General features: G+C 39.6%; 1 protein-coding gene across 2 annotated transcripts in view; it reads left to right on the top strand.

Moving 5' to 3' along the window:
- Positions 1–27,067, top strand: part of alk (ALK receptor tyrosine kinase) — a 298,545-nt gene that overhangs the window by 156,632 nt on the left and 114,846 nt on the right. For both annotated transcript variants that reach the window (XM_018695171.2, XM_018695172.2), the window contains exon 4: positions 24,827–25,031. In XM_018695171.2, coding sequence (XP_018550687.1) covers positions 24,827–25,031 — 205 coding nt within the window. The remainder of the gene's footprint in view (positions 1–24,826; positions 25,032–27,067) is intronic.

Raw genomic sequence — 27,067 nt, forward strand, 5'->3', positions numbered from 1 at the left:
CTGAGAGAGAGTCACACAGCTGTTTGCCTCTGCTCTCACACAAACATGCAAAACTGTACATTATTCCTGATCACTGTCTTCATGTCTGTATATAGACCACAGTCTTCCTTTGCCCTTCCTCCTCTTGCAATAATTATGTGGGTTTTAACAAGGCACACACCATCTCCACTGGTCCACTGCTGTCCACTGTTGCTGGGATTCAGCAGTGATCCTCCACAGATCACCTCTCAGGTTGAATATTACTCCAACAGGATGTCAGTTCATGGCAGACATTGATGCCAGCACTTGAAACCCATACCCTACTCTGTGTAAGGGTGTGCAGAAGTGTGTGTGTGTGATTTCTAAAATTGCTGGGTATCCTCAACCTTCCTTTTCCCCTGTTATCTGTCTTGCCCTTCTCCCCTTGTTTCTCCCCTCTGTCACTTCCCTCTTCGTTTTCTTTCTGTTTCTTTCACCTGAGCCATGATCCCAAGTTCACTCTGGCTGTGTATTGCATTTTACATGACTTTCTAAAGGGCTTTTCCTCACTGGACTCTTCTTGGTTTGCTCTCCAAGTCGCCTGCCTGTCTGTCCAAAATAAGTTGCTTTCAACTGAGGGAGAGTTCAAGAAATTGAAGACGAGTCTGTCATTTAATAGAGCACTGTGAAGAGCAGGTGAAAAGTGCTCTCATCAAGTGTACATCCTGCTGTCCTGTGATACTCTGTGCAGTCATTATCACCATTTATCTACAACTACAGATGACGCTTCAAATTGCCTTGACAACCCAGATTCAAACTTCTGCACTCTGAGCTGGTTTTGCCTAACTTCTATTCACGCACAAGTTCAAGCATAAAACATCAGGATAAATTCGATAAGACTGTAGTAGAGTACATGTTCTCTACTCACCAGCAGTGCTGCAAACCCGACAAATCTCTCACACGAGGGTTACCTGCCCCATCTCACTTTCCACTTCAAAGATGGCACGTCTTCCTTTTATTTTTTCCTTTCTCTTTCCTCCTTGCCTCACTTTACACGCTTAATTGTGCTGAGGGCTTTGATGGTGGGTGGGAAGAGAGTGAGTGTGGTGTTTAGAAGAAGAAGAAGTGAGCATTGACACTAATTAGATGGAGAGTAACTGAAAAAAGTATGCTTCTCAACACTACAGGCAGCATTGTCAAAATGAATTGCTGGTAGCGAGGATGGGGTCGGAAAGTTGAAGGCACAAGCACCAGGCAAGTTCAAAGTTGTAGGCTGCGTGATGAATGCACCTGGTGGGAGTTACACCTCAGGGGTTATTTGGTAGACACAGTGCAAAGAGCGTACAAAGGGTGAGAGGTCCATGTCTGATCGCCCGAGGCACAAGGATGTTGATGAAGTACGAGTATGTTGCCTGTCCTCAAGGTACATAACTGCAGGATAGAAGTCCTACAGCGATAGATCTGTTTGTTAAAGAGTAACATCCTTTTTTTAAACCAGAAACAGCTGTTGATCACTACCAGACTCCATTGACAAATCAGTGATTTTACCTCACAGATCATGAGAGTTGCTAATCTACTGCTGCTTTTATCTGTTTGTTTGTGTTATTGTGTAACTTTCAGTGGTGGATATTCAGATACTTTACTGTAGTAGTACCACACAACAACACAAAGTAACTGATCAAGGCAGGAGTAGAATAGTAACTCTGTTTTGAGAGGTAAAATTACGGTTTTGTCAATGGAATCTGGTAGCTTTGATCAGAGCCTTAAAACAGTTGTTTCTTTTTATGGCTCTCACTCTTTATCTGAAAGCTGTATTTCCATAGAAATATTATACATAATGCTGTCAGACACTAAAAATTGGAACTAGGGATGGGCATTTGAAAAAACTCCCTTCATCAAGCATCGGGAAAATTAATGATCAATTATCGGTTGATTGTTATTTCTTTATGTTGAAAATGCCTCTGGCAGAAAGTAGGCTACTTAAGAGTGTGTTTTTCCTCAGTGAAATCATTATGCAAAAAGGATGTCCAACAACAATCCACTTAAACAAAGCCTTTGAAGCTTAACTAACAGAAAGCAAAAGAAAAAAGATATGCAGCACTCATAAGGCAGCAGGGCCGAAGGCTCAGAATCAATCCAAACAAATTAAGAAACCAAAGCCACGGCGCTCATTATAAATGCAGAGAGTTTTTTAGACACAGTACAAAAAAGTTATCAATCATGTCAATGTTATGTAACAAAATGTAAACGTTGTGCATCAGAGTTCCCTCATGTCCTAACATCACTGATGTGATAGTAAGTTCAAGTGGTACATCATTGGGTTAGTTGTTGTGTTGTAGCTATACAAGGCATTGTAATGTTCATAACAAGATTATTTCTTAGCTGGAAATGGTCCCTTGCCAAACTTCTTGCTCTCTTCATGTTTACCTTTAATTTCTATGACAGCTCGAAGGCCGCTCAGTTTTTTCTGCCACGCAGTAAAACTCATTATATTGCCTCAAGACAGGTAACACAACCTTGTTGATACAAATGTATCATCCATGTGATTCACAAAATTATTATTGATTAGTAATCGGTCATCGATTGACTATGCCCATCCATTTTCGGAACCTGTCAGTGGCAAAAAATCCTAGAGTTCACCTTTAAGGCAGTAGAGCAGCAGCTTTTGTTAAAGCAAGTATGTGCCTTACATTGAAACAATCATGATCATTATTTAGTGAAACACTAAATTTCACGTTCTTGTACTGTTATCAATGTGACGCAAACCAAAACCAGCACAGAAAGCGGTGACAATGGCAAGTCTATAAGAAAAACAGGCCTAAACCACTTTTGAACTCTCATATTAGAGTGTCATCAACCAATCTAATTGACAACCATGCAGAGATGTCAAACAGTTACAGTCATGAGCACCTTTTTTCCCCCATGCAACACTGTCTGCATGTGTCAGACTGTGCTGCTTTCTTATGCAGCTTATGATTGTGTTGCTTCAGTCTTTGAAATAATATAAAGTGCCTCCAGCGTGTAGTGCCGGTCTTGACAGAAAACAGAAATCTCTTCGATACCAGTAAGGGCCTTTTTTTCCACTTTCTTCAAAGGCTCAGACACAGCAAAGGCTGTCCGCAAAGCTGGGTTGGTTAACGGTAGGGAAGGGAAAGAAATGGAAGTGAGAGGGTGGGTAGAGAAGGAGAGATCGACAAGATGGCCAGCGGTGACAGAAACATCGGTTGTGTGGGACAGGAAGAAAGAGAGAGGGAGAGAGCGAGAGAAAAGCAGGCCGGGTAATGACGCAATAAGAGATTGGACACAAACAGAGATTTGAGGCACTGGGAGATGGAGCAAAATAGCAGGCGTTGAAATAAGAGGGAGTAAAAGACAAATGAGACACAAGATGAGAAAAGAGAGTAGAAAAAAATTGTCACAGACACTGATGGAGTAAAAAGAGATTAGAAGGAGAGAGATTTGAAGATAATATGTGGCAGTGAGAAAGATTGATGCCAGAAATAAGAGGGGGTTAGAATATATAAGACAGTGATAGAGAATGAAGACATCTTTGGCAGATAACAGCGTGTGCCCTACTTACAGCTGACATTTGAGGAAAAACAGAGAGGCTCCTACAAACACCTAAGAATATAAAGAAAAGAACATTTAACTAAAAATGGATTAATTTGTCAAGTCATATATTATTATAAAGAATAATACCAGGTCTACTTTTAGGTCTAGGAGTAAAAGCATTTTATCAACTTTCTTAACTTAGGAAATGAATCTTATCTTGGCCAATATTTAACAAAGTTAGGAGTCACCAGGAGATGGTGGACACAGAGACATTCAGTAGGAGGAGAGATTTCCACTGATGACAATACGATTAACCAAAGACATCATTCTGGGTCAACCAGTACTTTGAGCTGTAATAAATCAAATTTTGGGAGCTTTTACATGGAGTTGGATGATGGGCTGATTCATTAATTTCCATGAACTGTTTGTTTACTTAGCATGATCAATGATGGGGCTAAAATATTAAAGAATTGTGTTTATTTGGCCATGATCTGTTTCCCTAGAGTGGGTGACATGACTGTAATAATTAATTTGTCCCTACCTGTAAAGCCACAGAAGTTAAGAGGACGCTAAAAAGGGGGATTACACAGTGGAAGACAAGTTTCCATGTTCTCAACGGAGAGACGCTCCACAGCACACAGAGGATTTGCAACATCATCACTGTAGGTGCAGTACTGCACAATATTTGCAAGATGCAGCACTATAGTGACTAAGACTGTGACCGAGATGGCAGCACATCCAAACGCAGTGGCCCAGCACTTCTCACGTTTTTTGTATTTAATTTGATCTCTATTTCATAATTTATAATTTTTGGATTATTTTGGATTTTTGGCTATCTTATATTTTATCTGCGCTGTCATTCTAAGAGCTGCTAAATGGTGAAAACAGTGACAATAAAGATCTATTCTATTCTACTCTATGGTGGGTGTTACAAAATGATATGAGGGTACAGATGACCTCAGTGAGCTGCTATTTTAAATTGTATGTGCATTAATTTTTCAAGCTGCATGAGTTGCATAATCACTACAGTGTTGTAAAACAGCAATGTAAAATTCTCCCTTAGGAATCGTCCTTCTGGCTGAAGGTCAGCCTAGGACGCTTCATAATAACTCCTTCTCTGTTTTTTGTCAAATGTGGGACCTGATATATTAATAAACTGTAGCAACTACAGTTTCATGACTCATTTCCATGAGCAAAGTATTCAAATATTCCACAAATATTTCATACTTGGATCACACAAGGCACCACATTCATACTATGTTTTTGTATGTTCATGTCTCTGCTTTCTCTTACATTATATTTGTTTATGCATGTAGGTTCTTCTTAGATTGTCACAAAGTGCTTCATAGAAATAAATCTACAATAACAGATTAAAGCAAAGAGCTGAGCAGCAGATCTAAAGTCCAAAGGAAATGAGTTTCAAAGTTTGGGAGCCACAATCTCAAAGGCACAGTCTCCTGTAATTTTAAGCCTAGAGTGGGGAAACTACCAAGACGCCCTGATCAGAAGACATCAGTGATCACACAGATTTTAAATTGGATTCAGAATTTGAGGGGGAGTCAGTGTAAAGACTTCAAGATTGGTTTCATATGAGACCTTTTACAGGACCTCTTAAAAAGGAGAAAAGAGAAAAGTCTTGAGAGTATAAGTAAAAATGATCATCCTCTTCTCATCATGGTTAGCAAAGTTCCTCAGCTGTAAAAACACTAATAAATCAAACACATGTCTGGTCAGAAGTGATGCTTAAATTTCTTAGGGTAGCTCAAACTGATGATGAACAACAGAACTGTATGAGTATTGAGACCAAAGATTCTGGCCATGGCCATCCTGCTGTGGGTAGCTAACACTGTGTAGGAACTAGTATTTGGGGGAAGGAACATGAGTATTGTGGATACAAGAATGAGCTGAGCAGGAGGCAGAGGCTGTGGAACAAATATTGTATGAAGTGTAAATAAAAATCTTAGAGACTGTTGCTCCAACCCTTCCTGTTTCACTCCCCTGCTGAATCAGTTTACACAGAATCAGTGCACAGTTAGCAGTCTGGATCCTGCAGGCTTAGACAGGCTGGTGTCCCTCCAGCACAGAGGCACTGCTTCTCAGTCAGCTTCAGGATTTCATTTCAGCCAAATTGCAGCTGATTTCACTGATTAGATCCTCCTTTTCATTTGAAGTGACGCCCATCAGGGATCTAGAGTGCAGTAATGACTGATTAGAAAACTGCATACTCTTGATCTTGGATGTTTGTTGAAGTTTACCATGAAACAGTCTTTCTTATAGAATTTCATTTCAGTGGCAAAGTTTTGTGGACGGTAGAGGCGGGTTTTAAGCCACACATCTCAGCAAATGACCAAGTTATCAGCAAGTCACCCGTATTGATCAACTGCCCTATCAGCCTCCTGCAGAAACATTACGGCCATTTTACACCAATGGTGCAGTTGGCTACACTGTGAGCCCTGAACAAAATTTGAGGTTGCTGAACCCACTTAACAATCTGAAGCTATCGCCTTACTGTAGCTGAGAAAGTGTGGCTTTGTCAATTTTGAGCTGCAGCCAGAAGCTACAAATCAATGTCAGTAAGGTAGTTGTCAGTTAGTCCCAGCAACTTCAGAGAGTTACTCTGCAGGTGTTATTGCAGAACAGCAGTTTGTATGAGCTTGATTACTGCCACACTTTTCAGTGAAGCTCAGTTGGTGAAGCAGAAGAAATCTCAGCTCCTCTTGAGCATTTCTATTCAAACATGGGATATATATTTCTCAGTAATGTGTTTCTTCCCAACTGCATTTACTGTTGCCAATCTTACACCGCATTGTAGTTGCATATGTATCATACACTGCTACAGTGAAACAACAGTTGATTTCTGAGCCTTGTCTGTATTGTAAAGTATCATCATATGAACAGGTTTAATTATGCTAAAACTGGAGACATTATATATTTTTCTTACTGTCAACAAATCCCACAACAAAAAACAAAACCAATGTGATGGTGTCTCTCTCAGTACTGTTTGTTCTCTCTACCTTGTCTTTGGCAGCCAAGCCTTTACCCATATTTTTAAAGGGAGTCACAGAGAAATGGTGCCATCACTTGAGAACAATCTTTTGGGTTGTTTTGAAATGAAAACAAAGTGGCCAATGTCGTTTGTGGATGCAGCAGCATTGCCTCCATCTTTCACTATGATATGTGCTTGATGACACCATCATCAATCAGTAATGCAGGATTTCAGTAATGGACACATACAGTACTTACTGTATGTGTCAGTAATGGAGACATACAGGACACATACAGTAATGAAGCATATACACATACTGAGTGCAACCAAAGGATTATGGCAGTGGTGGTAGTTGTAGGAAATAATGTTAGAAATTCCATGCAGGTCTTAATTTTTTATGGCATGTCTGCAGTCAGTCTGTCTCAGTGGAAAGAGATAAGGAAGTAGGGGTTAAAGGTGGAATGACATGCAGCAAAGGGCTCGGGCCTGATTCAAACCTGGGCCGCTGCAGCAATGATTCAGTCTTGACATATGATATGTGCCTAACGAGGTGAGCCACCGGTGCACAGTGATTCAATGCTAATCTTAACTGTGGCTTCCAAGTAAGATAGAACAGTTATATTACAGATCTGCCTTAAGTCCTTTTGGATCAATCAGGCATGTGGTTAGACACCCTTGATCGGGTAACTGATCACATACTTGCTGACAAGGGTTCTCTTTAGGGTAATAGTGGAGCAGCCAAGCTCCTATTAGTGTCCATCAACTGCTGTACTAAATGCCAGACTGACAGCGTAACTGTTTAGAAATACCACAGGCTTGGATGCCAAAGGGAGAGGAGAGATCTATGCCCTGCTAGTTGCATCTCTTCTGCCAGTCTGTGTTTGAAGCCAAGCTGAGTTGCTGCCCCAAGCCAAAGGTGTAATAGTGCCTGCAATCAAGAATACAATATCATTCCAAAAATGGCAGGCAAGAGAGCCAGAAAATATTTGATGGAAAATCAAGTTGCCTTTTTCCTCAGTGAAATCATGTAGTCCCTGGAAATGAAAAGAATTTCTCCTACCATGCAGTGCTGAAGCTGTGCTTTTAATGACCATCTGCATGTGTATAGACCATCTACACAGTTTGCAAACCAAAGCTATTTCACTGTGACCTTTAGTAGAGGTCTTCATGGCCCAAAAAGTTTTGGTCTGATCTGAAATGAAGCATAGAAACAGTGGAAAAATCAAGCCTGATGTTCACATATTCATTAAAATAAAAATAAAAGAGACAGGATCCAGAGGGAACTAACCTGAGTAGATCTGAGCATAACTAGACTGGACCCAAAATGCGGACCATAGCAGAGAGAGAACATCAACACCTGCAGCAGCATGATGATCTGTCAATTAACAAGCAGCTGCAGAGGAAAAGAGCAGCACCAATAAAGTCTAATAATAATATTCTACAAAGGCCATAGAAACTAATTACAAAAATGATATGAGTTTTTTATAACACACATCATCAGAGCCGATACTGAGTAAGTTAAAATCCATTCAGTCCACTTGGTATTAGACATTCTGACACACAAACCTGAGGCTTGTGGAATTAAAACCACATGGTACTTGACCTAATTAGACCAAGTATGATTGGGACCTGGTCCAGCTCAATCTCTAGCCCTTCACTGTAGTGGAGTCACTGTATTTTGGAAAGTACATTACACAAATCATATCGGCCATGTTATGATGTATTAGCTGGAGAAACAGAAGTAACGTAACAACTGTTACTGCAACAATTTCAGTATTTGCTTAAAGTTGTAAAATAATCCTGAAATCAACAGAAAGAAAGTTTTTTTTGTGCTTAAGTTGTGAGATGCAACTGGTACCCGTGAATTTGTGGAAAACTCAAGAAGTAAAGTAGGAAATAAAACATTTCACACTTCATCTCTCACTTCAGGGACCTGTATTTTTCTTGGACAGGCTTTCAACAGGCATTGAAATCACTCCTGCTTTGACTCCTCCTGAGTTCAGTTAGTTCAAATAAATTAATATCTATTTCTGTTTGCCAGAAATGACTCAGCTGAGGAATTGTTCCATATGGCTTGCAAATGCAGCAATAGAAAAAAAAAGTGGCCCACCAATCAAACACAGCACTTAAAGCTCTGGGAAAAGTAATACTTTGCATTTCCTGATATATATAAACAGCTTTATTGTTCTCTTTATTTGCACAGCTAGATGACATTATTCCTGGCTGTTTTTCATCAGAGCTGGGAGATTAGAGAACGTTTGAAGAATTGAAATCACAATGAGATACCTCTGTTGCACATATTTACTGCATTGACAGCGGAGGGCTTGTCCACTTTTTCCGTACAGTCTGACCTTTGACCCTTGATGACACTCTGGGCTTTATGGATGTGTTGAAATATCCTTGCTGGTTGCAACTCAGCAGCGTCCATGTCAGTGGAAGTAGGCTTGGTTACCATGGCAATCACATTCTGTCTTTCCCACAAACAGAAACAGACCGACAGCAGCAAAGATGCAGTGAGAGAGAGAGGGATGAGTGGCTCTCAGAGGAGCACATTAAAACAGGGAGCAACACAGATGGATTTAGGCCTCCAGGGTTAGGCTTGGCTCACTGCTACTGTATAAAGAAATATATAGCCTCCTGTAAAGACTGAATATATTACAAAAAAGGACAGTGCCTTGTTTATGAGGCATGCTGATGAACTCTTTGTAGCTCTGGGCAGTACTTCTCCACTCTCATTGTACACATGCCATATTCATTATGGGTTGCATATATCATCATCTGTTTAACCTAATAATTTAATTCGTATAAAAAACATGGTTATGTTTCTCAGGGAAATTTACATATGCTAAAACTAAGGTGAAACTGTAGACCTTAAAAGATGTCTGCTGTTCTTGTTGACTGTATGATTTAGGCTGTTAACCACCTCTTTATTTGTTTCTGCCATAACATCTGAAGCTGAGCTCTGGGTTTTACTGTGTGTCATTAGTCTCTGTTTTACAATTACGATCATAGATTTTATCAAGTTTACTTAGAATTCATACATTTAACCAAAACTGGTGCAGGGATCTACTGTGCAAGTATTGCTTGCATATGTGAGTGATTTTTAATAGGGTGCAAATGTGAAAAATGATTCATTTATTTAGTGAGTTTGCTGTTGTGGATATTACTGTTGTTCATCATGTTTTACATATAAAGAAATTCTAAATCTCTTTTTATAAAGATTTGTTTTAATGATATTTTTTAGAAATAAAAAGGATTAGTGTATCAAGTACTGAACAGAAATCATGAAGAGTAGTAGAACTGATAAAATCCTAACCATATCCATCAACACAACATACACAACATTGAGGTCACAGCTTTTCATTTTTAGCAAGTTCTGATGGATTTTTCACTGGTCACAGTGAAAATGTCAGCTCATATCAGGTGTCACTAACACTAAATCCATGACTAACTTGAAATTAGATTCAGACTGTACAAAAAGTTCAATTTTCAGAGGCCTGATATGAATTGGTCAACTGTAAGCATTCATTCCTGAAATATGTTGCATTGTTTTTGAACTGTGCCCCTGCATCTTTCCATTTAGGGGCACCAGTACCCTAAAACTAAATATAAGGAAAGAGCCCTGCGCTGTCTATTCTACATCTTTTTCTGTCCTTAACTCAGCAGCTTTCTAAACAGCACATATACAATCGTCTGTGACTTATATATTTCTGTGCAGCATGCAGTAAGTGTTGGGTGAGCTTCATTCAACAGCCTCTTCGCTCTTTCATCTAAACTGTACAAAGTTGCTTTTTTGTGTGTGCGAGTGCAAGCTGCAGCCACTCAGTCACACTAAGTGTAGTGGTGGCTGGTCCTGACAAGGAAAAAGGGGGAATCAATACACTCCACCAGTATAACCGTCGTTGTGGGCAGTCGAACTGTAATCATTGTTCGTTCTGGCATATCATGTGGAACCTGTTTGTGTCTGTAATTGGGCCGGCTTGTGTTACAAGGTTTTATGACCAAAGTGATAGTTTTTTGATTTCTGCTAGGCTCTACCCCTGCTGTTTTATTTCTCATATCTGCTTGTTGCTGTGATCTATTAACACAAAAGCCAGCTCACTAAAAACCCTATCCTCTCCAGCACAGTAACAAAGTATGTTCTAATAACTTGGCTTCACTGAGTGGGAATGGTGGATTTTGTGTGTTTTTTACCTCACATACTGTATCTCTAGAACCAGATTGTCTCAAAAGATGTAGGCTGCCTTTGACTGGTCTTACTCTTCGACAATGTCCCATTATAGCCACAGACATATATGTCACAGTCATTAGTTAAGGAAATCCATGGTGAGTTTTTTATTCTGCAAGCAATGAGAGACTTTGCTGGGTGCAGCCACAAGTAATTAAAAGAAGCGCCTGTTTGGCAGGATAGCTAATTAAATTAGCTTTTGCTGTGTGTGTGTGTGTGTGTGTGTGTTTGAGACGATGCTTTGAGCACAAATGGGCTGCTGAGCATTTAGAAATGAATGCGTGTGTGGATGTAGGTGTTTTAAAAACCTCTTAGTTGAGTTTAATTGAAAGCGGGCTCACTGAACCTGCATGATCAATGATGTGTTTGAGCTTTTGTTTGCCTGTTCGTATTTGTGGGACAGTCCGGTCTTTAAATATTTCCAGTCACTGCATCACCACAACCAATCTATGTGTGCAAACAGAAGCGCCGACATATAACCCCTTGGCCGGTCTGCCACTATCTGAAGAGGCGTGCCGGGAGATCGAGCTGAGTGTTTACTGTTTACTCCCTCTGGAAGTCTGAATGTATGTGTTTGAGTAAAAGAAATTGTCTGAGAGTAAATCAAGTTTAAGAAAAAGAGGGTGATTTTCGCTAGTGTGTGAGTGTTGATGGGAATATGTTCATGCTCGCCACAAAACCCACACACCTCTCTCCACGAGCCACCACGCATGTTTATATGTGGCAGAGAATTTGTCACCCGTAGCGTGAAGTGATGGCTGCCATCTGATAATAAACAGAGGGACTTGTTGAGCATGACTGAGCGCCCTTGCACTTCATTTCACTCTGTGACGAAGGCTAGCACTAAATTACCGTAGTCTCCTCACTGTCTTTCTCAGCACCGGCAAATGCCTGCAGGAGTCTGGTATGGTATCAGCAGTCTCACACCCCCTGGAATGGTGTTGGTGGGCTTTTTCTAACTGTTAACAGTATAACTAAAGCACTGACAGCTTTTCAAGCAAGAGTGCCAAAAACCACGGTTTCTACCCTTAACACAAGGCTTCTATTCAAGTAAGACTAAATATTATGCAACTTTTACTGAACTGTACCATTATCAGCATCAACAGATATTAACTGTTTGTGCACAGGTTTCACACAACTTACAACAATAATAATGGATAAAATGAAATCACCTTTTCATAACAGGGAATAGTAACATGACTAATTCAAGTGATAGAAAAGTGGCAACATTCACCTCACTTTGTTTGAATCTTAGCAGTTAAATTTGTAAATAGATTTTTTAAAACGTAGCTAGTCATGGTAGGGAAGCTGTAATAAATACAAATTTGTTGGTTATTGGCTATATAGTGTCACTGTATTGGGATAAGATGCTTGGATAGCATTTGAGCATCAATATCTGATGTCCTGTTTCAGGTGGAGTCAAAGGGTGTTCATGTCCTGATGCGAACAAGACTGTAGTGGGGCATGAAAGAAACAAAACATTTCTACTAAACCAGCATGTGGAAGTTAGCACATCTTTTCAGTTGTACTGCACCAGCAGAGGTATGCACTCTCCAGTTACTTTGACTTTAATAACTACAAATTAGATATTGCTATGATATCACAACACAAAAAGAACTGTTAAGTTGTGTCACAGAAGGACTGTTCTTGGATTTATCCATGTTTGTTTGCTCACTCCCACTCTCCTGGCACCAGTTGTTTAATCATTTTAGGACTGAGACACAGTTCAAGATGTAATGGATTCTTGTCACGATTTCAGCCTTTTTACAGTGATTTTTTGCACTTTCAGTCCACTGTCACAAACTAGGCTGCCCTCTCTGTTTACATTTCATTTTTCCTCTTGTAACTTTGTAAGTCTATATATGGAACAGTAACTGTTCAGTGTACATGTGCCTTGTAAGCTTGGAAGCCTGATGCCAGGATGAGCCACTGACAACCACCGGCCCACCATGTACCAACACGTAACAACTACTACCTCTGGTAGTTTCACCAGTTTTTAGTGTTGCAATTAGAGCCTGATAGTACACAACAGAACAGAGGGTTGTTCAAAACAATAGATTAGTCATGATGTCCATAATAAGGCACTCATTACTTCTTTACACTATCACTATCATAGTTGGCACAGAATGTTCCATCATCTCAAAGGAAACTATGGAAGAATGGTTCCATGACAGAGCAAATGAGACAACAAATAGGTCATAGTGTATTTCTACTAATTTATAACAGATAGACACCCCACCCCCGTTACAGATGTAATTTGTATCATTTGATTTAAGTCCATACAGCCTGCCACACATGACAGCTCACTGTTAGTCTACGGCTGCGACCCTGCTGCCTGCTGCTGCACTTCCAGGCCTTTAGTTGAGAACAGCTTTGGGATTTCTCCCTGCAAGCAGGCCAGGCAGGAGGTGGTGGCGGGGGAAGGAAGTGTTGACTTTCCCAAGTGGATTGTGATCCATCAACACCCTTTACTGAGAAGCTGCTGGCTGGCCCTCAGTCTTTAGCCAGTCCCTTGTCAGCCATCCTAAACCATAACACATATTCATAAACCAACTAAGAACAACAAAACTGCCTTCAGGTAGAACTGTGGCACACTCATGCACTTGAGCACATGCAAACACAAACACATTAGTTCTAATCTAGGTAAATGAATTAAACATGCACACAAAATGCAGACTTACACACTTTTTCACATTAGCACTGACACAGACACACCGAAGATGTTTCTCTCTTCTCCCTCTCCCCCACATGAGGATGGTGGAAAGAGGCACAAGAGAGACAAGGGCAGAGGAAAATGGCAGAAGTCCTTAATGGAGTTATTACAACGCTTCTCCCTTTTAATGTGCCATAATCGGATAATATTGTAGCCTTAAGGAATTCACTCCAGGAGATACTATCAGCTTCCTGAGCAATCAACAAGCTATCTTATCTACCTTCTCACAGACTTCATGATTGCTAGTTTTACTGGGTGGGTATCTGTTGCCGAGAGGGATTTTTTTTTTTTTTTTTATGAACACTTGGGTGCCGTTTCTGCTCAGAGGATCTACTAATTTATGTATTCATTCCTTTTTGTCTCGACTACAAAGGCAGTACGTGTCCCAGTTTTTTATATATTTCCCTCAGCTGTTGGATCTTGAGCCTTTTTGCCAGGCAAGACCATGTAACTTGTGCGAACTGATCCCACCCATAATCTCAACATGCCTCTGAAGTTATTTTCTTTCTTTTATCAGTGTCCAGTCAGTATGTTAGTCCTTTAGTACATTCCCTGTAATTAGTTTTTTGACCACAATATTTGAACACGCCTCACATCTTCATTCAGTCATTTCTAGCTAAGTTAGAGGTTGTTCAAGTGCTTTGATGACCTTCCTCCTGAAATGAATTGTTTACTGTTTGACTGTGCATCAGACCACTCTGCTGCATTGCTGCACTTCCAACATGTATATCAAATTTTTCTGACATGGACAAGAGTATGTGTTAGACCTAAAAAGTAACAGTAATTTTGTTGGACATTTGACTGTGAAAAGTGGCCTTTGACAGCTCTCAATTACCAGCTTTACACCATCAAAACAATGCAGTAATGGGACAGAAAAAATTCTCTGAGCACGGTATTTGAAGCTTTAAAATGTTAGCAATTTTTGTGTCTTCAGGTTATTTGAGGTTAGTTGCTGGTCCTCGCCGAATATCAGGGCTCACTGGTGTGGATTTTTCTTGATATACAATCCATTGTCTGCAGTTGATTTTTGGGCCTTCTACAAAATAGGGAATGTTTTTGTGCTGATGGGTTTTCAGGCAGTTTAACAGTGTTTAGAGAAAAATGTAAATGATGTTGGTGGAGTTGGCAAACTCCAATTAGGTCCAAGTTAAGAAACAAAAATATACAAACAAACAACAAATTTACTCTGATTAGCAACTTCATTTAGACACTATTACTTTTATACAAGGGTAGATTATTGGTGATAATTGTTGTTTTCATTGCTATTGATGATTGTGATTATTTGTGTAATGAGCAGTAATAGACTGTTGACAATGAAAGCTTATTGTTAATAGTAATGTTAGACTATTAGATTTCATTCTCTGTACCACTTCCTTCAATATCAACTGCTGTCAGCTTGTGTGAGTTTGGGTGTTTGTGTTGTCCACCAAAGCCTAGCTCACTAAGAAGTTTGAATTTGGGTTTTGTTTTTCATTTGTGAGCCATGTCAAAGACAAATTAGCTTTTCTTTGTGACACACAATACAGCTTTTCTGATTGCTTACACTAGACTGTTAACATGGCTCAGGATTGTGTGTGTGAAACAAGTGTTTATGAAACATACAGCAATATGCAGTCAAGAAATTTGGTGGAGTGGGATTGTTACAGGGATGGTGGATGGTTCCAACACTGAGATCAGTTGGGAAAGTATGTAGGGGTTCCAAGTGGCCAACCACTAGAACTGTTCACTGTGCAATATCATAAATGAATGTGTGAAAGCTCTGTGCTGCAGTCCTTGTCTTTGCTACATGGCTCAGAGTAACAGTAAATCCTGTATTGCGTCTTGGTTAAAACTTCTAAATATGTTCATCAGTTTCCCTTTTGTCCACGACCAAGACCAGATGATGAAAAGACTGCACCAACAGTATTAAACACTAACTGTGACTATATCACCATGCAGTATCACAGTATCACTACCAAAAAAAGACAAGACTAAAATATAGTTTAGAAAATACTGAGTTAGCACAGTGTGGAGCACAATGAGGACATTTGACACAGGATTAAGAGTAAAATAAAAAAAAAAAAAAATTGAAATGTTAATGGATTTTGACTTAAGCTAAGGCAAAGCTACACTATGAAACTGACAGGAGTAGCTTCTGACTGTGTTAAATACATATACAAGTTAAGGTCTCTAATGGAAAACAATGGGGAATGGAAAATTAGGAAATTACAGTCATTCACTTACATTTATCCACTTAGAGCACCAAAATTACTCTTTGCGTCAGTGCAACTGTTGATGTTGTGTTAATACCAGTCAACTGACAATGTTAGAAAAGTCCTCATTTATGTTTACCTCTCCTGTGCACCTGTTGCAAATGAGCAGAGCTCAGCAGTGGCTGACAGCCCAGTGGATGGCCTGTGGCATCATTCATTCATTTGGGAGAGACCCATTGGCAGTGTTTGTATCAGCTCTATCTATAAACAAGGCCACTTAATCAGTCAGCTTGCTGGGCCCAGACACTTTTGTCCCTCAGGCTGAAGTCAACACTAACCCTCTTTAAATCACTACTAAGGCTCTTAGTTGACTTGCTTGTTTATTTTGCTTGGCACTGGCAACATGACACAGTGTTAACAGTCTACTGTCTCAACTCCCTGTCCCTGTGTCCATCTTACTTTCTCGGGTCTGCATGGTATGAATATTAATATAGTCCACTGCAGACAGTATGAACACGGCTGCAGAAAGTTTGTGTCAGTGTCAGTCTTTGGAAAACAGTGCAACTTTGTTTTGTATTTGCAGAATAGTTGCTCCTTGCATGACCTTTTACTACGTACTGTGCCTCTACATAGGATGACTAATAGCTTCTTGAGTGTCAGTGGAATATCCACAGTACTGCAGGTATTAAAATACACAATACACTCTATATGCACCTTGTGCTTAAAGTGCAAATAGTTTTTGCCACACAACAGGACATGTGTTTAAGAATGGGGTTTAATCAATTTATAACAATGCAATGTAACAATGTATTTGTCATTGGGTCCACAGATTAATGGTTCAGTCTTCTGATAGAGATAAAAACAGATACTATATTCTAAAAATAACTTGCATTTAACGGATTAAAACAATCGTCCAACAGTCCTTTTGATCTGTTGTTTTGTTTTCAGTATATTTCAAGGGAAGTGATTAATGAATTGTGTACTGATGATTTGAAAGCTGCCTGAGGCATCATAAACGGAGGAACTGATATGGCTGCTGTGAAACTAATTTAAGTGGTTGGGGGTAGGAAAATTGTTATCTATTGAAGTATTATTTAACAGCATCAGAGATTTGTGTCTTTGATGGTGGGAGTCAAATCATTTATATTCCTCACATAGAAATATCCCAGAGTAATCATTCATTGTGCAGCATTTTAAAAAAGCACTGAAAATCTTTCTTGTTTGTACTATGCAGTGCTATGACATTATTAGCATTGTATTCACATTTAGACCCTAATCAATATATGACACCTGACACCTCTCGTCTCTCATCAAATTATTTCTTCTGCAGTTTTTGTTCATATGCATGTCTCAGTCACTGCTCTCCTTCACATAAATGTTCAAACTTGTGACTTATTATCAAATTAAGATTCACACTGTTATTACAGTAATAAATATTCACTGCAGTAATAGAATTTTCAAAACAAGAGCCTCTTGATATGTTCAAAACTCAGACTCTTAAGATTTCCTATATCAGTGCCAGTGTTTTATTTTAAACATATGTTTAAGCTTTGTCTTTGAATGCACCCACACAGTATCATTAAGGTTTGCATTAGAAAAACAATTTTCTACAGAATGCCAAGACAAAAGGCAATTTTACAGCTACTTATAGAGTTTTTATTTAAATTGATAAGCCGTTTCATTGGCTGTCAAAATTACTTTCAGCTGTGCCTTTGAAGAGCAGTTCTATTTCACAGTTTTGTGTCTGTTAACTCACACCCAGTTGACAAGTTTGTTCACTCTAATAAAGTAATGACCTCATTGGATGTAATTACTTTTTCAGTGGAAAAAAAGGTTTGTCATCATGTTCTCTGAGTGTTACTTTTGTTTTAGGTTTTTTGAACATCTGTCTGTCTTCACGTACTTGCTTGAAAAGTGTTTATAAAAGAAATAAAAAATAGCTTATGTACACTCTACAGTAATAGCTACCTTTTTTTAAGCAACAGTGGTTCATGAAAGTGATGGATGGAATAATGAAGAGAAAACACTGCTGAAACACTGCACAGAAAACTAGCTGAAAATATTTAATTATAACTCTGTAATGAAGTTAGAACTGCAGCTACTGCAGCAGATGCTGGATCATCATTGAAGTTTTGACATTCGTTTTTTGACTTTCCAATTTCATGGTTTGTGCTTCACTACTGTAATTTAGAGTGATAATATTGTACTCAGTTGTTTTCTTTTTCTAATCTGTTTGTGGTACTTATGTTTGGCCAGTGACCTTGTTTGTTGAGCTTGTTGCTCAACTTTACTTTTAAGCAATGATTTTAGGTGAAGTTGGTTTAACATTATTATTAATACACTCTTGAGTCATGCACAGCCGCTACATTGCTGAACGTTGGTGCTCAGTGCTCTCTGCTCTCCTTCTCTGTGCTAATATTTTTGTTGTTGACATCAAGGTCTTTATGCCAGTGCTCAGCATGGCCACATCAGATCTTCCAGCTGTTCAGCTGCTGACAACAAAACAGAAGCAAATCAATCAAACTGGTTTCCCTGATATGGCTGAGTGGTGTGGAATTAAAACACACTAGAAGAAATTACTAAACTGAACATGAACGCTGCAGCCTATGTCAAATATGATGACCACTATAACTTCAAATTGATTTGGCGAGCTTCAAAGAGTGAACAGGACTTTCATGTAGAAAATACTGTATTACAGGTGTTTGTACAGGTTAAATGAAGGCAACCTCACTGCAGATAGCTGTACACCTTAGTATCCCACCTGAACTGCAAAATGTGCAATGCTTTTACAGATGAACAAATCCTTGTTTACTGGTACAAAAGATTCCATTACATTACATCTACGGAAAAAAGAAGCAATGTTGTCTTTACATTCACCTGCTTACCTTAAAGTCTGAATATTTTCAATTCATTTTATAATGATACATGAAATATTAGAAAAACCATGCCATGGACTTTGTCACCAAAGCTTCCCTCTAGTTTCTTGTGATGCAGAAATACACAATTAAATGTGTCTGAAAAATATGAAATACATATTATATTGTCCTCACTAAAAATATGCAGGACTGGATAGTGTATTTTCACACAGTATGAATAGGAAGTTATAATCAAGATTTCTTGAATTGTGTTCTCTTGGGTTAGTGAGAAATTCAGCCTTGCATAAACATATATTTTCTTTGATGAAAGGGTGTAAATTAAGGTTAATCATCTATCTTATATAACTGTACGTGCATTATTCAGTCAAAGAATTTGATGGTATTCAGTTAGTATATCTGCATAATATTCACAAAGGAGGTGGAGACCACGACCCGTACACCCTCTCCCTCTCTACCTGTATTGCAATAAATTCTCACAATAGAGTATGTTTTTTTTTTTTTAATCACAACACAAAATTAAAGCTGCGAGCAGCGTTGAACGGGCCCTCGCACCCGGCGCCCGTCGGGGGAGCGGCGACCGCGGGACTCCGGCAACCGCGGGGTCGACGCAGGTCGCAGGGCACACGCTGGCGTAACAGTTCACACTTCCGAGATGTAAAAATTTAAAATAAAAGCTTTTACGCTAATTATTTTCTGTGATAATATTTTTCAGAGCTCATCATCTGTGACAGCTCTTGGCTCTCCTGACTGTAACCTCTCTGTGGCAGCTTCTCACAGACTCAATCAACTCCTCTTCCCCTCCCCCCTCAAACACAAACACAAACACACACACACACACACACACACACACAAACACAGAGAGAGATACCCCCTCCCAAAAGGAGATAAAACTCAGTTTTAACTTGAGTTTAAAAGCTTTGAGCTTTGAGCAAAAGCATTTTTTTTAAGTTCTGTTATTGGGTGCATATATAAATCATTTATGCTTAAACAAGGCTTATAATGAAGTTATTTGAACAGTGAATATCTCAGCTGCCTAAAGTCAGGGCGAAGCCACTAACCAGCTGTAGGGATGGGTATCATTCGGATTTTATCTTTATCCATACAGACCCCTATCAGTCCAGCTCAGACTGTTACTGGTTTAAGAGAGTGAAGTTTATAGCAATTTGCAAAATTTGGAGATTAGTGACAAACTAACCAGTTAGACTACATACAGACAAGCTTTCATTTTAGCTGTTAGTAACAGTTTGCCATGAGCTTAACCAGCGTGCTGTGCTTCCTGTTAAACATGTCATGAGACTGTGGACAACGCTGAAAATATTACTTTACTAACTACTGGCTGAACAGGCGCTTTGACAAAGAAAAGGTAAAGGCCAGCAGCTTTTACTTTTCAATGCACTTGTCGTCAACTTGAGTGGCTTATATTCAGCTGGTTCACCTCGACGCCGGTGGATGTAGACATGCACTTTTCCTGTTGCCGTACACTGAGTAACACAAAAAAATCAGCTGACCCCTTGTGAAATTTCCTAACTGATCAAAACCAAACTGTAAAGACAGCATCAATCCACGCTCAGCTTTGGTCAAGGGGAGACATATGGTAAGATTACATGAATTCAAAATAACCTACAATTCCTTCAAATTAATTTGAAGCCAGTTTAATTTTTTGAGCCAGCTTTGACATCTGCAGATATGAGTTTCTGAAGAGGGGCCTGCTGAGGTTAGATGTGCTGAATAATATCCATTTTCATATCAGAAAAAACACTGCATTAAACATTGTCTTAGCTCACTGAGCTGAGGTCAACAGGTAATATAACCAACCTGTGAGGTGGCTCACCCCCGTAAGATAAACACATAAATGATCCCTGATAGAACCGATAATTAAAGGCACATCAGTGACAGGGAATGCTATTAAAACTAAACTATAAACTGGTGACATTAACTGCAAAAGAAGATTTTTATTGATACATTTCAGGTAGAATTTAGTTTTCAATAAGGGAAACAGTGTAAGAAACCTGAATTTGTTGCAACAAATTTAAAATAAAAGCTTTTATGCTAATTATTTTCTGTGATAATATTTTTCAGAGCTCATCATCTGTGACAGCTCTTGGCTCTCTTGACTGTAACCTCCCTGTGGCAGCTTCTCACAGACTCAATCAACTCCTCTTCCCCTCCCCCCTCAGACACACACACACACACACACACACACACACACACACACACACACAGAGACCCCCTTCCAAAAACCCATCAAAGAGTAATACAATGGCTCCATCTATAGGATAAAGTCGAGAGTCGCAACAGGAAGTTACCCCAAAATCTGAGGTTTCAAACAGGAAGTTGGGTTTCCGAACTTTGACGGGCCAGAACCGGCACACGCTTCGACCAAAACTCACAATTTTCGGAGGACTTCTTCCAAAAATTGTCAAGGAGGGGCTGACAACATTTGAAGTCAATCTGGTCACCCGTCTAGAAACTGGACATCACACTATAAAATATGTCATTTCCTGCTATAAATAGGTGGTGCTACAACAATTGTATGAATATTGACATATGGATGTGTGCAGATAGGTACCATTAACAATCCTGTAAAGTTTGATGCAGTTTGGACAAAGTATGGCCGAAATATAGCAAATATAAAGCAACTTCCTGTTTTGTGGCGAGTGATCGAACTTTGAGGGGCCATAACTTCCACGCCCTTTAATGAAAAGTCAGAAACTTTTGCAATTTAACTTCGTCTATGTCTTAAGAACAAATTATCAAATTTTGAAGTCAATCGGATAATGCGTCTAGGACTAGTTCGCGTTCAAGCGACCCCTGGAAATGGCCAAAAGCACACAATTTTTTCACCTTCCGGTCAAAATAAAAATACTTTCTGTTGGGTTTAGAATATGGCTCCAAGAGACTTTTTGGTGCGTCATGGGATGTTACATATGTGTGCAGATTTTCAGATTTTTAGGCGCAACGGGCTTGAGGGGCTGTTCCGTTAAAAATGTAGGTGGCGCTACCGAGGCCATTTTGCCACACCCATGCTCAAGACCCCTAAATTCTTAAATTTTTCGCCGTGCCTGACGCGTCTGCAAATTTTCAGGAGTTTTGACGCATGTTAAGGCCTTCAAAAAGGCAATCAAAGAGGCGGAAAAAGAAGAAAAAAAATAATAATAATAATAATAATAATAAACCGAACGAAAACAAGAGGGTCCTTGCAACTCGTTGCATGGCCCCGTTGGGCCCACGCAACTCGTTGCTCGGGCCCTAATAAACAGTTGACAACTTGAGGACCAACATTCTGGCAAATCTAGATTTTTTTTGTACTCAGTTATTTCACATATATCTGTGATCATGGATTTTGGCTTTAATAAAACTTATTACACAAACCCTGACAATGTTTTTTTGCCCAAAGGACCAAACTGGGTCCACTACACTTTTATCTTGATAATGCTCCTACTATTGCTTTTTCTCTCCATAAAGCGCCTGAAAGGAATAAGCGTGGTTAAGTTTTATGTATTGTCTTCAAGTTGACAACTTCCTTTTTATTTCACCATAAAAACTGAATCATGGCTACACCCCCTTAATCTCTGATTTTAAAGGCCAAATCACTGAGGCTGAAAATAAATAATTTTAAAGCAGAAACCAACAAACACTGTGACAAGAAGGCGATTTATCAGCATGCAGAACATACTTTTACACAATCTCTTGACAGTAGAAGCTGTCACTAGGTTGCGCCAATGAATGGGTTGTAAATTAAAATGTGAAGCAGTGAAATTGTTAGGACCCCAAAAAGCTTGTGCTGGCCCTGGGTAAATGCATTATGCTATAAGAGGATTTGGCAGAGAATACAATTTGAATGGTTTGTTTTCCTCTTTCTCTCAGGCCTTTAGCTGCAATTTTATTATCTGAGGGAATTCTGTTCTCACCAACAGTTTGCCTGATTTGGTATGCTATGTCAACAAGAGCCTCAGTTGATTGAATCTGTAACCGCACTGAGAGCAAGAAAAGTGTTTACCAGCTTGATTCAACGATACAGAATGCAACTATCACTTTGGATTGAAATGGTTCTGTTTCTGTTTTTTGGGGTTTGTCTTCCCCCTCAGAGGGCCAGTAATCAAGTACCGTTTTATAAGCCCTGTCAATTACACATCTGAACTTCACAAATAAATGAGAACTTGCCTCCAAAAAGGTCCATTAATGGCAGCAAAACAGGCCAACTGCAGTGCACCTGCAGGTGTGGTTATTGAAAGTTCCCTCCACCAACAGAGTCACGTAATTGTTTTTTATGAACCTCTCCTCTACTAAGAACAGCTGTTAAGGAAAGATCTCATTTTCACAGTGTTTTAAGTCCCGGTGTCTGAAATGTTACAGAATGGATTATTGAATGAACCTGCTTAAGCAAGCAAAAGTTGAGGAAACAAATCTTAAAGACAGGTGTCTTGAATATGTCCTTCACAACAGCAGTTTGCATATCTTGAGTTATCATTATTTTTTTAAATGCAGAGTATTTACGCTGTGGAGTGAAGATCACTGTCTACACAGCTCCACCAATGATCATGTTGCACCATGCAGATTGAGGCAGACAGTCAGTTGAACCAGGCCTTGTGATGCGGTAAATGAGGGCACCAAGCTCTGTTAGGCAGTAGTATTCACAGGTGAAGCTGAGGCAGAATTCTGCTAATGGAATTACAGATTTTTCTTTGCAGTTTGTTGTTATAATTTCTGCTTTGTCAATTATTGCTCCCAAACAGGTATTTCTTCATCTTCATTTTGGACTGGGAAACAAGAGTTAATAGTGTTTTGCCTCCAGGCCTGAATCCCTTCCAGGCTGAGCTTTAAAACCTTTATATCAAAACACTGCTGAGTGTATAGAAAATGTCTGCAGTCCACATTGCCTGCAAACGTGTTCTAAGTACTTAGATCGCCTTTGCCAAAATGTCTGGACTCTCTGTGTAAGGAGCATGCAAATGTGGAAGAGAAAGCAAATGAGGTTTAACTGGAGTACTCCAATATGAAGGCCTCCAAATTCACCGGTTTTTCAGCAACCTCGGGGGATAAGGGAAAGCACTGGATATCAGTGAAGGATAAAAGGAGGGAGTAACAAATTTAGAAGGTGCAAATACAGAGGTCTTCCTGCCCATGTCTATAATGAAGTCCTATATTTTATTTCAAATTGAAGTTCACTTGCCTTAAGTTTTACCCTTGCAACTATTTAAACATTTTAGAGCAAGACAGATAAGAAATGTAGGAAATGATGTTGGCAAACAGGTTGCTGCATGTCTAATTAGTTATAAATATGTACAATGCATACATGTTGACACTGATCAGTCATTCAAGACTGAATAAGATGCATTCTTACCGTGCCAAACATCAGGAGTAACATACCAATAATATATCAACATTGCATGGACCCCTAATGGCAAAAGTCTGTTTGAGTGCAACAGCTGATAAACACAAGGAGACACGTGTCCCAGTTAGAAAAGTACACTTTAATACAATCTGACCCTCGGGAAGCTGGTATTACCATTATCCAGAGGCAGAGTGCAGCCTGGAAATGGAAACAAACTAAAAAAGGAAAGAAGAGAAATAAATCAACCCTGTATTAAAAAATATTTCCTGATTTATTTCTACAACTGCAACTGCAACAGCGAGTGCTCCTCATGACCCTTATACTGACAGGCAAAATAAACAGCAACAAGCTCACCTTGAATGCTTCAGGAAAATGACTGAAAATCAATTATTCTGCAGGATTTTTGCTTTGCATTTTTCAGCTTCCCCTCATCAACACTGCTTTTCTTAACTGAGCACATTAAAAATGGATTTTCCTTCTTTTCAAGTTGAGATTCTTTGTGCCCCCCCCCCCCCCCCCACACACACACACGCACGCACAACTCTCAGCTTCTGATGAACTTCCTGCTTGAATGAGCGCAATAGGTTTGAAAGTGAAATGGGACTTCATATCAAAGCTAGAAAAAAACTGTGCTTTGATTTTTTTTTCACTCGCTAACCCCCCTTTTTTGTGCAAGGAATGTCATTGACTGCTCTTTTTCAAAGCAGCTTTATTTCATGCATTTTTATCAAGTGGTGCTCTCAGCCATTGCCTCAAAACTATCTGAAACCATAGCCCATCACTCATCTTGCTTCTGTATATACTGTAACAGCACAGCGTGTTCATGAGATTATAATTTCTGATCATTTTCAAGCTTCTCTTCTACTACTAATCTGCGTATTAGCAAGATCATTAAGCCCCCCACCCAGCCTCTGTTTCTTACTAGTACATCTTGTTTGTGGTGCTGTTTTGTGTTCTACAGTTCTTTGTTTTTCTCTCTCCTTCAGGTCAGTTCTTCTGGGTGAACAATTCAGCCTTTGGGGGACCTTGGGTGCTGAGTCCCTGGCTGTGGGGGGGACAAGGTCCCTGTAGCCTGGACATGGCCATGTTCCTCCATCCCAAGCAAAGTGGGCAATACACCATATGGCTCATAGAGCGGGACAAACCGCCGCTAGCCCTCTTCTCCACTGACACCCTCCCCCGCATCACAGGGTAAGCACTTTTCTTAAACATATACAGTAGATCAGGAGTGTGAGGGTTAACTTATCATTGCTGAGTTTGGTTAAATACAACTGAATGAGGCTGAATTTGAACTAGATTTATATTGGCATGACTGTATACCTGTAACTGAGTTGGAATCACGTATACAGTATGTGTACACTTGCATGCAAAACAAGACCTTCATCATGAATTCCCTGTTCCCAAGCCTGTGTAAATGTGTTCCATTAGAGACAGAGATAGAAAACATTCAGCAGAAACAAATGATGATGCCCTCAGTGAAAGCCTCTTTATATGGAGATTGAGACGAAGAGAGAGCTGCCTGGGTAAGAAAGGAGGATAGGTTGTTTAAAACACATGCAATTTTCCTATGTGGAAGCTGAACAACAGTCAGCTGTTATTGCATTCATAAAACCTTCCTGTGTCTAATCCATAATTAAATCCAGGTACAGAGAGGCCAGGACAAGTTCAGTTCAAAAGCTTCTCCTCTAAACACTAAATATGTGTGGTTTGGTTGTACCTCTGCCTTTATTTGTTTAACTGCACTTTAGGTTTTAGCGTGTAGGAAGTCAGAAAACAAAGAGGAACTCTCAGTGCACTGCTACAGACATGTTTCATGCTGCTTGTGTGTGTAATCTCTTCAGGGCATTGGAATCATATGAATGTCATGCTTTATGCATCTCCCCATCTATGTAGCTGTCTGTGTATGGGAATGAATGTGTGTGTATGTTTATGCGAACGTTCACACTGGTGTGTCTTCTTAAGGGAGCATAGCAGGGATGCACTCATTACATGTGTGACAGATTAGACTGTGCGTTTGTGTGCTCTCATTTGTAGTCAGAGGCTGCCATCCACCCACACCATCTCTGCTGTTCGGAGCCTCGCTCAGCCAAACTCCTTGCGTTTCTACTCCGATGGGAGGACGCTCATATCATAAAAAGAGAGGGCAAAAACAAAAAGAGGAGCCACCCGTGGACATCGGAAGAGTCAGTCAGCTTACTAATTGCCAACCTGTGCCCTTGCCTTTGAGTTTTTATGCTCTGTTTTGACACGTCTGCCCGAGTAGTAGTCAAGGCATTTGGTACAGGGTTAGCCAAGGGGGGAATAAAGCATCTCTGTGCACATTGGTCATTTAACAAGGTCCCCCTTACTTGAAGGTAGATTAAAGCTTATTAGGCTTTGTTCAAAACAAGCAGCACTTAATTGTTTCAAAACAAAAAATTCAAATGAAGAAATAAGCTGTTGGTGTGTGTGCTTTTTAATTTAAGGGTTCAAAATTTAATTTTTCGTTAGCCTTAAGATGGTTAAAATGTTAAAGTACAGACAGCATGTCCTAATGAAACCAGACAACGCATATCACATGCATGTTACCACTGAAGTGGGAATAGCTTGGCACTAACTATTCTCTCTACTGAAGTTATCAGTGGAATGTCAAAGTTGCTTCTTTACCAGATTCTTAATCAAGAAGCTGCTGATAAACAGTAAAACAAGCTTTAGCCATCTGCCATGTAGTGAGCACTTGCTTTGAAACCCCATGAAAACGCTCCACTGCCTGCATTGCATTAATGTTGCGTCACATCTGATGGAATTGTCCAAGCACAAAACACCTTTGAGAGACAATTCTCAATGGCTAATTCTTCATCCTCTACATGTGCTTTGATATAACAGTAAAACTGTTGTAACAGTGTGTATAGAGTGAATTAAAAGTTAAAAGACCAAGACAGATTTTGAAGTGACAAAAATATTTTTAACGGCTCAAGATTGTGGCCTAGTATACAAGTCTAGCATTTCAATATACCAGATATTACTGCTCTGCTCTTCTTTCCAGACCAAAACATCAAACTTTAACAAGTCGTCTGGGGAAGAATGTCACTCTGACAGAATGCCAGTGGTGATGCAACATGGAGCTCAAGTTTGGTCCATTAAACATATAAATCATTCATTCATTTCAGCCTTACTTTTAAGGGAAGTAAAAATGGTTTACTCAAATGAATTAAGTAAACCATATCAAAAATTGTACTGATTAAAGT

The sequence above is a fragment of the Lates calcarifer genome, linkage group LG19 (assembly GCF_001640805.2).
Source record: "Lates calcarifer isolate ASB-BC8 linkage group LG19, TLL_Latcal_v3, whole genome shotgun sequence".
In the NCBI taxonomy this organism is placed as follows: domain Eukaryota; kingdom Metazoa; phylum Chordata; class Actinopteri; family Centropomidae; genus Lates; species Lates calcarifer.